This window comes from Procambarus clarkii, chromosome 26 (genome assembly GCF_040958095.1).
Source record: "Procambarus clarkii isolate CNS0578487 chromosome 26, FALCON_Pclarkii_2.0, whole genome shotgun sequence".
NCBI classification, from domain to species: domain Eukaryota; kingdom Metazoa; phylum Arthropoda; class Malacostraca; order Decapoda; family Cambaridae; genus Procambarus; species Procambarus clarkii.
In genome coordinates this window covers 22,639,057-22,652,630 of record NC_091175.1, presented here as the reverse complement: position 1 = coordinate 22,652,630, position 13,574 = coordinate 22,639,057, and the positions used below count along the sequence as shown (strand labels likewise).

Here is a 13,574-nt window from a genome sequence, read left to right as displayed (position 1 = left end):
TACACGTCACTGTGAATGAAGGTGTGTGTGTGTATGAATGTATACATATATGAGTAAATATGAATACAAGTGAATGCTTCTTAGTTATGAGTTTATGCGATGATGAGCATGAGAAGGAGACTCCATACCACACACAATCATCTTCAATTCATCAATTCTTCATGCTCGCAGGTTGACAGAGATGGGAGTGATGACAGGATTGATGGAACGACGTCAATCCCCACTGAATGACGTCAATCACCACTGAACGACGTCAATCCTCCACTGAACGACGTCAATCCCTACTGAACGACGTCAATCACCACTGAACGACGTCAACCCCCACTGAACGACGTCAATCACCACTGAACGACGTCAATCCCCCACTGAATGACGTCAATCACCACTGAACGACGTCAATCCCCCACGGAACGACGTCAATCCCCCACTGTACGACGTCAATCACCACTGTACGACGTCAATCACCACTGTACGACGTCAATCCCCACTGTACGACGTCAATCACCACTGAACGACGTCAATCACCGCTGAACGACGCCAATCACCACTGAACGACGTCAATCACCACTGAACGACGTCAATCACCGCTGAACGACGTCAATCATTAGCGTAATTGAGCACCATCAACTCCGTCTTGGCCGGCCATTGAGGTGGGAAGGGTTGTCACTTTAGAATGACCTTGGGTAACTACGCCGTTGTTCCTTGCAGCTGACGGAAGGTCCACTGATACACTCTCGTGGTGCCTCACCAGACTGCTTGACGCCGTGTTAGAGGGGTTCTTGATGATTTCGGGGCTTAGCGTCCACGCGGCCCGGTCCTCGACCAGGCCTCCTTTTTTGTTACACACCCCCAGGAAGCAGCCCGTAGCCGCTGTCTAACTCCCAGGTACCTATTTACTGCTAAGGCGAAATAAACTGTGCCCATTTGTTTCCGCCTCCGCCGGGGATCGAACCCGACCTTAATACTACGACTCTCGAGTGCTGTCCACTCAGCCGTCAGGCCCCCCTGTAGGTGTGTGCTCACCTTATTGTGCTTGCGGGGGGGGGGTTGAGCTTCGGCTCTTTGCTTCCGCCTCTCAACCGTCAATTTACTGGTGTACAGATTCCTGAGCTTCTCGAGCTCTGTCATATCTACACATATCTCTATCATATCTGTGTGTTTGTGTGCACTCACTTATTTGTGACTGCAGGATCGAGCTCTAGCTCTCGGAAGCCGCTTTTTTCCAGCCGTTGGTTATCTAATGCAATGACTCCTGGCCTATTTCCCCTATCATATCTGCTTTTAAAGTTACGTATGGAGTTAGCCTAAGGTAAGGATAAGCACCTTCAAAGGATACCTGATCAACCAGGCTGTGACTCATACGTCAGGCTGCGAGCAGCCGCGTCCAACAGCCTGGTTGATCAGTCCGGCAACCAGGAGGCCTGGTCGACGACCGGGCCGCGGGGACGCTAAGCCCCGGAAGCACCTCAAGGTAACCAAGGTAAGGTAACGCAAGCCTCTATAATCTGCTCAAATTCAAATTCAAATGTTTATTTAGGTAAAGTACATACATACAGGGTGTGATACACATATTGATGAACTTATAGATAGAGCTAGTACATACAATGCCTAAAGCCACTATTACGCAAAGCGTTTCGGGCAGGAAAAACACTAAGACTAAAACTTAATACTAATTGAGATTAAGTTTTTGATTAATAATTGCTCCTTTAGGTCATTCCATTTACCCCATTACCTTTACCCTAAAAAAAAGTTATAACATCTCTATGGCACATCTGAGTCTCAAGCTTCCATCCGTGCCTTGTTCTATTGTTGATCATTGTAAACATTTCCTCTGTTTCCACTTTGTCAATACCTCAAAGTATTTTATAAGTCTGTATCATGTCCCCCCCTTCCTGTACCTCCTTCTTTCTACCGTGGCCAGGTTTAGTTCCTTCAGTCTGTCTTCGTACCTCAACCCTCGCAGCTCTGGGACGAGTCTCGTTGCTAACTTCTGCACCTTTTCAAGCTTCCTTATGTGTGTTTTTTTAGATTATTATTATTGTTATTATTTTCTACCACAGACGTGGCCACACATTTACAATGCTAACCAGCATATATACATTTTCTTCTGTCCTCCATGGACAGGGTGAGAGATCTGTTAAACACATAATTCAATGAATTATTGAACAATCAACCACCGAAGGTGATTGTTGTGCTTTTAAAGAGCCCGGCCTGAGGCCAGGCTCGACTTGTGGTAACTTGGTCCAACAGGCTGTTGCTTGGAGCGGCCCGCAGGCCTACATATCCACGACAGCCCGGTTGTTCCGGCACTTCTTGCAAGAACTTATCTAATTGCTTCTTGAAGTCATCCACCTTTGTTCCGGTAATATTTCTAATGCTTGCTGAGAGGGTGTTGAACATCTGTGGACCTCTGATGTTCAGACAGCGCTCTCTGAACACTGGTACCTCATACACAGACCACAAGCTAATTGAAGTTCAAATTAACATTATTACCAATAGTGGGTCCAGGTGGATCAAGAAGCGACAAGGTTATTCAATGAAATCAATTTCAACAAGAAGATCGACTGGGAAAAAATAAATATAGACCTTGCAACCATTCAATGGGAGACTGTCTTAAGCGACAAAACTCCCACACAGGGAATAGCTCAACTGACAGCTGAAGCTTACAAGGTCTGCTTGAAGCATGTGCCTGTGAGGAGGGGCAGAAAGAGGACCACTCTAGAAAGAGAACGCAGACGACTGTACAGGAGAAGGAAAAAATAACTGAAATGCTTAAACAGACAACTATCACAAGAAAGGAAAAATCAATAGAGCAGACGCTGAAGCGATTATTCCAGACTAAGGAAATTGAATTTGAAACAGAAAGCTATTAAGGAGATAATGAAAAAAATCAAAATATTCTTTCACATATGCGAAATCAAAATCAAAAGCCTCCATCAGTATTGGACCATTAATTACAACTGAAGGTTCGTACACAGAGGACAACAAGGAAATTAGTGAAATTCTAAGAAGCCAGTATGAGGCTATGTTTAGCACACCAATAAACAACATGAAAGGTGATGGATGAGCCAGACAGCTTCTTTATGAATGACATTCAAGCTGCAGATAATATAACGGATATTAACACGCACTCGGAAGACTTTGAAAGATAATTTGAGAACAGCCTAAGGACTATGCTGCAAAGTTATAGTGAGCGCCCAGTCACTGGGAATACCCGGAATCGAACGTCGACCCTGCAAGAATCAACTCAGTCGTTGTACCAACCAGTGCCAGTGGTCAATATCTGGAAGCCTTCAAACCTACCTGTTGTTGGTTTCGGGAATCAATGTCTCCGCGGACCGCTTTTTGATCAGGCCTCCTGGTTGGTGATTTGGTCAACCAGGCTGTTGGACGCGGCTGCTCGCAGCCTGCCGTATGAGTCACAACCTGGTTGATCAGGTATCCTTTGGAGGTGCTTATCAACTTCTCTCTTGAACACTGTGAGAGGCCAGCCAGTTATGTCCCTTATGTGTAGCGAGAGAGTGTTGAAAAGTCTTGGGCCTTTGCTGTTGATAGAATGCACAGTAGAATCACAGCATCGTGATGGATCCATGAACACTGTCTGTACAATGGGTTCGAACCCGGGTCCCTAAACTCCTCAGTCGATAGTGGCCTTAGAAATTCAGGGAAGCGGATTCGATTCCATCTAACTGTCGCAAAATTTACCTGTACTTAACCTCCTTTCCAGAGTTTTTCTCGTGCAAGTTTCATCGCAGTTTCTGGCATCCACCTCCGGGTTCGATCCCCGGTGGAGGCGGAAACAAACGGGCAGATTTTCTTTCACCCTGATAGCCCTGTTCACCTAGCAGTAAATAGGTACCTGGGAGTTAGACAGCTGCTACGGGCTGCTTCCTGGGGGTGTGTAACAAAAAGGTGGCCTGGTCGAGGACCGGGCCGCGGGGACGCTAAGCCCCGAAATCATGTCAAGATAACCTCAAGATAACCTCCTCATACATCAGTGCTGGTGTCGCGAGAAGACTAATGTGTTCACTCAATACCGTCCAACTGACACGTACTGAATGGCCACGCCCCAGAGGCTGAGAGCTCGCATATCTGCGGCATACCTGCAGCATATCTGCGGCATACCTGCAGCATACTTGGAGCACACCTGGAGAGGGTTCTGGGAGTTCTTCTACTCTCCTAGCCCGGCTGTAGGCACCATACGTCTAAGCCTTCGGGCACCGCCATACCTGGCTACACACCCGCCATACCTGGCTACACACCCGCCATACCTGGCGACACACCCGCCATACCTGGTTTCACACCCGCCATACCTGGCGACACACCCGCCATACCTGGTTTCACACCCGCCATACCTGGCTACACACCCGCCATATATGGATCTCCCCCCCCCCCCCCCCCCCCCGCTGTCCTCGTGGACTTTATTGTCTTACGGGCTACTCATGCCCGTGCCGCCTCATAGGTGGCCTAATCTCTATCAATCATCAATCAATTGTCATAACGTAAGTGTCAGGTCAGGGGGGAGGGCCTGACAGCTGAGTGGACAGCGGTTTGGATTCGTAGTCCTGAGGTTCCGGGTTCGATTCCCGGTGAAGGCGGAAACAAATGGGAGGAGTTTCTTTCACCCTGATACACCCTGACAGCAGTAAATAGGTACCTGGGAGCTAGACAGCTGCTACGGGCTGCTTCCTGGGGTAACAAAAAGCAGGCCAGGTCGAGAACCGGGCCGCTGGGACGCTAAGCCCCGAAATTATCTCAAGATAATCTTAAGATGTTGCAGCCTCCAAGACGGCTGGGAGAAGAATCCCTCCTCACCGAGCCCTCAGGGGCCCCCTGCCATCTAGGGGCCCCCTGCCATCTAGGGGCCCCCTGCCATCTAGGGGCCCCACTGCCATCTAGGGGCCCCCTGCCATCTAGGGGCCCCCTGACATCTAGGGGCCCCACTGCCATCTAGGGGCCCCCTGCCATCTAGGGGCCCCCTGCCATCTAGGGGCCCCCCTGCCATCTAGGGGTCCCCTGCCATCTAGGGGCCCCCTGCCATCTAGGGGCCCCCTGCCATCTAGGGGCCCCCTGCCATCTAGGGGCCCCACTGCCATCTAGGGGCCCCCCTGCCATCTAGGGGCCCCCCTGCCATCTAGGGGCCCCCTGCCATCTAGGGGCCCCCTGCCATCTGGGGGCCCCCTGTCATCTAGGGGCCCCCCTGCCATCTGGGGGCCCCCCCTGCCATCTAGGGCCCCCCCTGCCATCGAGGGGCCCCCCTGCCATCTAGGGGCCCCCTGCCATCTATAGGGGCCCCCTGCCATCTAGGGGCCCCCCCTGCCATCTAGGGGCCCCCCTGCCATCTACGGGCCCCCCTGCCATCTAGGGCCCCCCCCTGCCATCTGGGGGCCCCCTGCCATCTAGGGCCCCCCTTGCCATCGAGGGGCCCCCCCTGCCATCTAGGGGCCCCCTGCCATCTAGGGGACCCCTGCCATCTAGGGGCCCCCCTGCCATCTAGGGGACCCCTGCCATCTAGGGGTCCCCTGCCATCTAGGGGGCCCCCTGCCATCTAGGGGGCCCCCTGCCATCTAGGGGCCCCCTACCATCTAAGGGTCCCCCTGCCATCTAGGGTCCCCCTACCATCTAGGGGGCCCCCTACCATCTAGGGGCCCCCTACCATCTAGGGGCCCCCTACCATCTAGGGGGCCCACTGCCATCTAGGGGCCCCCCTACCATCTAGGGGCCCCCCTGCCATCTAGGGGGCCCCTGCCATCTAGGGGCCCCCTGCCATCTAGGGGCCCCCTACCATCTAGGGGGCCCACTGCCATCCAGGGGCCCCCTACCATCTAGGGGCCCCCCTGCCATCTAGGGGCCCCCCTGCCATCTAGGGGCCCCCCTGCCATCTAGGGGCCCCCTGCCATCTAGGGGCCCCCTGCCATCTAGGGGGCCCCCCTGCCATCTAGGGGCCCCCCTGCCATCTAGGGCCCCCCCTGCCATCTAGGGGCCCCCTGCCATCTAGGGGCCCCCTGGCATCTAGGGCCCCCCCTGCCATCTAGGGGCCCCCTTGCCATCTAGGGCCACCCCTGCCATCTAGGGGCCCACCTGCCATCTAGGGGCCCCACTGCCATCTAGGGGCCCCCCTGCCATCTAGGGGCCCACGGTATCTCACTTCCTTATCAATCTCGTCTAATTGCAAGCTGTCTCCCACTCCAGTCTTGGGGTGGCGGGCCAAGATGGCCTTCTTGCTGGGTTACCAACGAAGCAGGTACCACCATCACGGACCTGGTGGTATTTAATACAACGGTGGTGGCATTAATACAACGGTGGTGGTATTAATACAACGGTGGTGGCATTAATACAACGGTGGTGGCATTAATACAACGGTGGTGGCATTAATACAACGGTGGTGGCATTAATACAAAGGTGGTGGTATTAATACAACGGTGGTGGCATTAATACAACGGTGGTGGCATTAATACAACGGCGGTGGCATTAATACAACGGTGGTGGCATTAATACAACGGTGGTGGCATTAATACAACGGTGGTGGCATTAATACAACGGTGGTGGCATTAATACAACGGTGGTGGCATTAATACAACGGTGGTGGCATTAATACAACGGTGGTGGCATTAATACAACGGTGGTGGCATTAATACAACGGTGGTGGCATTAATACAACGGTGGTGGTATTTAATATAACGGTGGTGGCATTAATACAACGGCGGTGGCATTAATACAACGGTGGTGGCATTAATACAACGGTGGTGGCATTAATACAACGGTGGTGGTATTTAATATAACGGTGGTGGCATTAATACAACGGCGGTGGCATTAATACAACGGTGGTGGCATTAATACAACGGTGGTGGCATTAATACAACGGTGGTGGCATTAATACAGCGGTGGTGGCATTAATACAACATTGATTTATATCAGCACACGTCTAACAGGAAAAGGTCTACAAAAAGACCTTGTTCATCTTGATAAAAAAGATGGTCTAGCTTTTACCTTAATAGCGGCCGGTGGCTCAGAGAGACGGGAGGACAGATACACGGACGGGCGACCTACGGGTGAACGGACAGGCGAGCTACGGGTGAACGGACAGGCGAGCTACGGGTGAACGGACAGGTGAGCTACGGGTGAACGGACGGGTGAGCTACGGGTGAACGGACAGGCGAGCTACGGGTGAACGGACGGGCGAGCTACGAGTGAACGGACAGGCGAGCTACGGGTGAACGGACAGGTGAGCTACGGGTGAACGGAAGGGCGAGCTACGGGTGAACGGACAGGTGAGCTACGGGTGAACGGACAGGCGAGCTACGAGTGAACGGACGGGCAAACGGTAGATATTGAAGTATAAACAAAAGGATAAATAGACGAACATTCGGATAGATGGACAAGTAGGCACTCGGACAGACAGGTGGATATAGAGACGGGCAAGTGGACACACGCGGATAGACAGACAGGCGGACGGACACATCTAAGGACGGACAGCCGAACAGAAAGGACAGACTTGTAAATACCGTTGGAGTTTTTAATATGTATGTAGGCCGGATATCACCGCAAGGTTACCGCAAGGTAGGCCTAAATATGACCAGACTTTCTTAAGTCTGTTCCCCCCGTCCCATCCCAAATCCTTATCCTGACCCCTTCCCAGTGCTATATAGTCGGCAAAGGCTTGGCGCTTTGCCCCTGATAGTTCCATCCTTCTTAAGTCTGCTGGCCTGCCTTACTCTCACTGCGACCACCACCTTATAAGATATTAGTTTATTGACATAACAACTGGAATGTGTTACCGTTGAAGGTCATACTGCATAATAGAAATTCTTATTTACTATTTTTCTGAGTTCTAGCGAAGTTATTTTCAGACTTATGGCGTCGTCAGCAAGGGATATACCTGGATTGTACCTGGATGGGGTTTTGAGAGTTCTTCTACTCCCCCGGGAGCCGGTCGGCCGAGCGGACAGCACGCTGGACTAGTGATCCTGTGGTCCTGGGTTCGATCCCAGGCGCCGGCGAGAAACAATGGGCAGAGTTTCTTTCACCCTATGCCCCTGTTACCTAGCAGTTAAATAGGTACCTGGGTGTTAGTCAGCTGTCACGGGCTGCTTCCTGGGGGTGGAGGCCAGGTCGAGGACCGGGCCGCGGGCACACTAAAGCCCCAAAATCATCTCAAGATAACCTCAAGATAACCCCCAAGCCCGGCCCGAGGCCAGGCTTGATTTGTGAGAGCTTGGTCCACCAGGCTGTTGCTTGGAGCGGCCCGCTGGCCTACATATCCACACAGGATGAAACAAAACTGTGGGAAATATTCCTGCCTATGTCTTGTATGGGGATGTGAGGGGGGGTGAGTTGCGGTGCCAAGACCTTGCCCACTCCCTCGGGGCCTCGTAGCCTGGTGGATTGCGCGCAGGACTCGTAATTGTGTGGCGCGGGTTCGATTCCCGCATGAGGCAGAAACAAGTGGGCAAAGTTTCTTTCACCCTGAATGCCCCTGTTACCTAGCAGTAAATAGGTACCTGGGAGTTAGTCAGCTGTCACGGGCTGCTTCCTGGGGGTGGAGGCCTGGTCGAGGACCGGGCCGCGGGGACACTATAGCCCCGAAATCATCTCAAGATAACCTCAAGATAACCTGACTCCAACCAACAGTCTGGTTGATCAAGTTATCGCAAGTCAAGCCTGACTCGAAGCCAGATGAAGGGAAATAGAACTTTGAACCCAATAGAACGCGGAACTCTGGGATTAGAGCTCCCAGAACCCACTCCAGGTATACTCCAGGTATACTCCAGGTATACCTTATAGGACTGAGCTTCATACCATTCTTGGATTGGACAGGTTGTTATAAAATTGAAAAATCAATTTGATACGTTTTCTATCACTTACTCAACTTCCCTATTTTAGGGGATACTACTCCATAGTTACAATTATAAAAATTCTTATTGTCAAAACCTGTGTATATGACGTCTGCATCCTGGAGTGTTTCTAAAGCCTCTGTGATTGTTATATTGACCAAGCAGGTGCGGAAAAAGAGCACCTTGCTGTCCTAAAGCAGAGTTGATCTGGACTGAATACCATGTTCTTTTCCATATAACTGCTAATTTGACTTAATAGAACCTACCCAAAGATCTGAATGATGTGTGATGTCAGTGTGTAATAGGGTGACGTCCCACTGGGAGGGAGAGTACCAATGGAAGAGTACCAATGAAACAGTACCAGTGGGACAGTACCAGTGAAATAGTACCACTGGAAGAGTACCAACGCAAGAGTACAACCTCCAACAAATCAAGAAGCAAGTCCTCTGCAAGGTTGCAGATGCCGGAACCATTGCAAGGGTCGTTGCAGCCTGGTATAATATATTAGGGCGTGGCCCCACCCTTGTCATGGGCCTCGCTCACCCTAGTGCCCTCCCTTTATGGAATCCCAAAGCTATATATATACTTTTTATGAGGAGAAACCTCTAAGCCAGCATGATCCTTCCACAGCACTTGGAAGGGGTTTGGGGACTAGGAGCTGGGGTATGAGGACAAGAAGCTGGGGTATGAGGACAAGGAGCTGGGGTATGAGGACAAGGAGCTGGGGTATGAGGACAAGGAGCTGGGGTATGAGGACAAGAAGCTGGGGTATGAGGACAAGGAGCTGGGGTATGAGGACAAGGAGCTGGGGTATGAGGACAAGAAGCTGGGGTATGAGGACAAGGAGCTGGGGTATGAGGACAAGGAGCTGGGGTATGAGGACAAGGAGCTGGGGTATGAGGACAAGGAGCTGGGGTATGAAGACAAGGAGCTGGGGTATGAGGACAAGGAGCTAGGGTATGAGGACAAGGAGCTGGGGTATGAGGACAAGAAGCTGGGGTATGAGGACAAGGAGCTGGGGTATGAGGACAAGGAGCTGGGGTACGAGGACAAGGAGCTGGGGTATGAGGACAAGGAGCTGGGGTATGAGGACAAGGAGCTGGGGTACGAGGACAAGGAGCTGGGGTATGAGGACAAGGAGCTGGGGTATGAGGACAAGGAGCTGGGGTATGAGGACAAGGAGCTGGGGTATGAGGACAAGGAGCTGGGGTATGAGGACAAGGAGCTGGGGTATGAGGACAAGGAGCTGGGGTACGAGGACAAGGAGCTGGGGTATGAGGACAAGGAGCTGGGGTATGAGGACAAGGAGCTGGGGTATGAGGACAAGGAGCTGGGGTATGAGGACAAGGAGCTGGGGTACGAGGACAAGGAGCTGGAGTATGAGGACAAGGAGCTGGGGTATGAGGACAAGGAGCTGGGGTATGAGGACAAGGAGCTGGGGTATGAGGACAAGGAGCTGGGGTATGAGGACAAGGAGCTGGGGTATGAGGACAAGGAGCTGGGGTACGAGGACAAGGAGCTGGGGTATGAGGACAAGGAGCTGGGGTATGAGGACAAGGAGCTGGGGTATGAGGACAAGGAGCTGGGGGTATGAGGACAAGGAACTGGGGTATGAGGGCAAGGAGCTGGGGTATGAGGACAAGGAGCTAGGATATAAGGAGAAGGAGCCAGGGTATGAGGACAAGGCGCCAGGGTATGAGGACAAGGATAGAAGGACCAGTGACCAACCACTTGGGCCAACGGGGATCGAACCCTAACGATGTAAGGATCAAAGTCGTTACTCTACCAACCAGACCAACTGGTAGACGGCTAGTTGTGAGTTATGAGACAGAGGCCAGAGAGGAAGAGGTAGATTAGGGTAGAGAGTTCGTAGATTTGGGTATAGGGAGTGGGGGGGGGGGGAGGGGGGGATTTGGGTAGGGAGTACAACCCATTCTCCTAATAGCACGTCGCATTTTGACGTACACTCCACCTAAAGCCAAAAATTGTCGTACTAGAAAATGGAAGCGGCTCGCGAAATTGACGTACTGTTCCGTTTTCTGTTTTGGGTCCTCTGATAGGTTAGGATAAGGGCACTTTAATACGGCTGTTTCTTGACGTTGGGGAGCCTTAGGAGGGCGGGCTGGGGAGTGATAGAATAGGTTTGGTTTTGGGGTTGGGACGTGTGGGTATTGAGGTGAAGACAGGTGTGGACATTGAGGTTAAGGCAGGTGTGGACAGTGAGGTTAAGGCAGGTGTGGACAGTGAGGTTAAGGCAGGTGTGGACATTAAAGTGAAGACTGGTGTGGACATTGAGGTTAACAGGTGTGTACATTGAGGTTAAGGCAGGTGTGGACATTGAGGTTAAGGCAGGTGTGGACATTGAGGTTAAGGCAGGTGTGGACATTAAAGTGAAGACAGGTGTGGACATTGAGGTTAAGGCAGGTGTGGACATTAAAGTGAAGACAGGTGTGGACATTGAGGTTAAGGCAGGTGTGGACATTGAGGTTAAGGCAGGTGTGGACATTGAGGTTAAGGTAGGTGTGGACATTGAGGTTAAGGCAGGTGTGGACATTGAGGTTAAGGCAGGTGTGGACATTGAGGTTAAGGCAGGTGTGGACATTGAGGTTAAGGCAGGTGTGGACATTAAAGTGAAGACAGGTGTGGACATTGAGGTTAAGGCAGGTGTGGACATTGAGGTTAAGGCAGGTGTGGACATTGAGGTTAAGGCAGGTGTGGACATTAAAGTGAAGACAGGTGTGGACATTGAGGTTAAGGCAGGTGTGGACATTGAGGTTAAGGCAGGTGTGGACATTGAGGTTAAGGCAGGTGTGGACATTGAGGTTTAGGCAGGTGTGGACATTAAAGTGAAGACAGGTGTGGACATTGAGGTTAAGGCAGGTGTGGACATTGAGGTTAAGGCAGGTGTGGACATTGAGGTTAAGGCAGGTGTGGACATTAAAGTGAAGACAGGTGTGGACATTGAGGTTAAGGCAGGTGTGGACATTGAGGTGAAGACAGGTGTGGACATTGAGGTTAAGGCAGGTGTGGACATTAAAGTGAAGACAGGTGTGGACATTGAGGCGAGACAGGTGTGGCCGAATATTGATCCACACTTCCTGAATATGTTTTTGCCTGTCTCAACAACTGTTGACTAAATTCCAACCAGATCAAAGTGCCAAGGCACCTTCTTGTTCGACTTCCTGACCGAGATATGGACATGACAGACCAACACGAAAGTGAAAAACCTGTGATACATAGACACACATACATACATATATATACATACATACATAGACACACACATACATACATATACATACGTACATATGGTAGTGAACAACTGGGAGAGCTAGCTAGGCAATGAAATGATAGACCCATACTCCATACAGTTTTGAATACAGGTTCCGAAACCTATGCACCACCAGCTGCTTAAAGGCGTGACCCAAGAGCCTAGGTTCAACCCCCCTTCAAATACAACTACACGAGTACGCACATATATACAACCATATACATACATACATACCCTTTGGTATGTATCATTGAAGATACACTCAAGTTATACTGGTGTATGTTTATGTGTATTAAACAATATGTTCGTACATGTACCAGCCTAACTGTACTAGCGAGAGTTGAGCTTCAGCTCCTTGGCCCCGTCTCTCAACCTGCAATCTATGGGTGTACAGGCTCCAGAGCCCTTTGGGTAGACACATGGAGCCAGATTCACGAAGCAGTTACGCAAGCACTTACGAACCTGTCCATCTTTTCTCAATCTTTGGCGGCTTTGTTTACAATTATTAAACAGTTAATGAGCTCCGAAGCACCAGGAGGCTGTTTATAACAATAACAACAGTTGATTGGCAAGTTTTCATGCTTGTAAACTGGTTAATAAATGTAACGAAAACCATCAAAGATTGAGGAAAGATGTACACGTTCGTAAATGCTTGCGTAACTGCTTCGTGAATCTGACACACGGACCTTTGAAGTTCCCCTGTCACCACCACTTCACATCTTAGTGTAATGCATTTGAATAATAATTTCTCGCTGTCGAAGTATTTATAGTTTCTCTGTAAAAGATCTGGCTACTTAGTTTCCACCTGTGTTGCCTTATCCGTGCACAACGCTCGTTTATTTCACTGAGGATTTTGTATATAGTGATCACGACTCCTCTGGTTCTACTCTCTCCTGTCTGAACATCAGAGGTCCACGTCTGTTCAGTACTCTCCCAGGAAGCATTTTAAGATATACCATGCTTGGTTATACCATGGTATAACCAAGTTATATCAGGGTTATAACTTGGTTATACCATTGGTATAACCATGCACATGTGGTTATACCATGGTATAATCCTTTGCCTCTCTTTATCCACTCTTTACTCAACAGCAAAATGTCAACTGCTCTGTGACATTTCTGGGCGACAGTCCATATCTTGTGCGGCCATATCTCTGATTCCTGTTTCCATGGCATTTCAGCCAGTTTATCACTCCTACCAGCGCCCTCCCAGTTACTGGAGTGACTGGGAGAGTCACTGATCCTCTCTGACTGACTCACTGACTGTTCCTCTCTCTCTAATATGTTCTACTCTGTTTCTACTTTCCCTTAAAAACAATTCCAGTACTATCATATTGATCTTCCCCGTCTATAACGCTGAGTACCTGTCTCCAAACTGTCTTCAAACTGTCACTGCTGGCCCCTGTCACACGAGACTGTCTGTCAAAGTTGAGCAGCAATGATTCGAACCTGCGTCCGGGAGCATCCCAG

The 13,574-nt window shown here is 50.6% G+C and overlaps 1 protein-coding gene across 1 annotated transcript; it reads left to right on the top strand.

Annotated features, from left to right (window-relative positions):
• Window positions 1-9,183: 9,183 nt before the first annotated feature.
• On the top strand, window positions 9,184-11,662 carry LOC138368837 (uncharacterized). Its single transcript, XM_069331545.1, has 2 exons — window positions 9,184-9,328; window positions 11,139-11,662. Exons 1-2 carry the CDS (start codon window positions 9,184-9,186, stop codon window positions 11,660-11,662), a joined length of 669 nt encoding a protein of 222 aa, XP_069187646.1.
• Window positions 11,663-13,574: the final 1,912 nt, after the last annotated feature.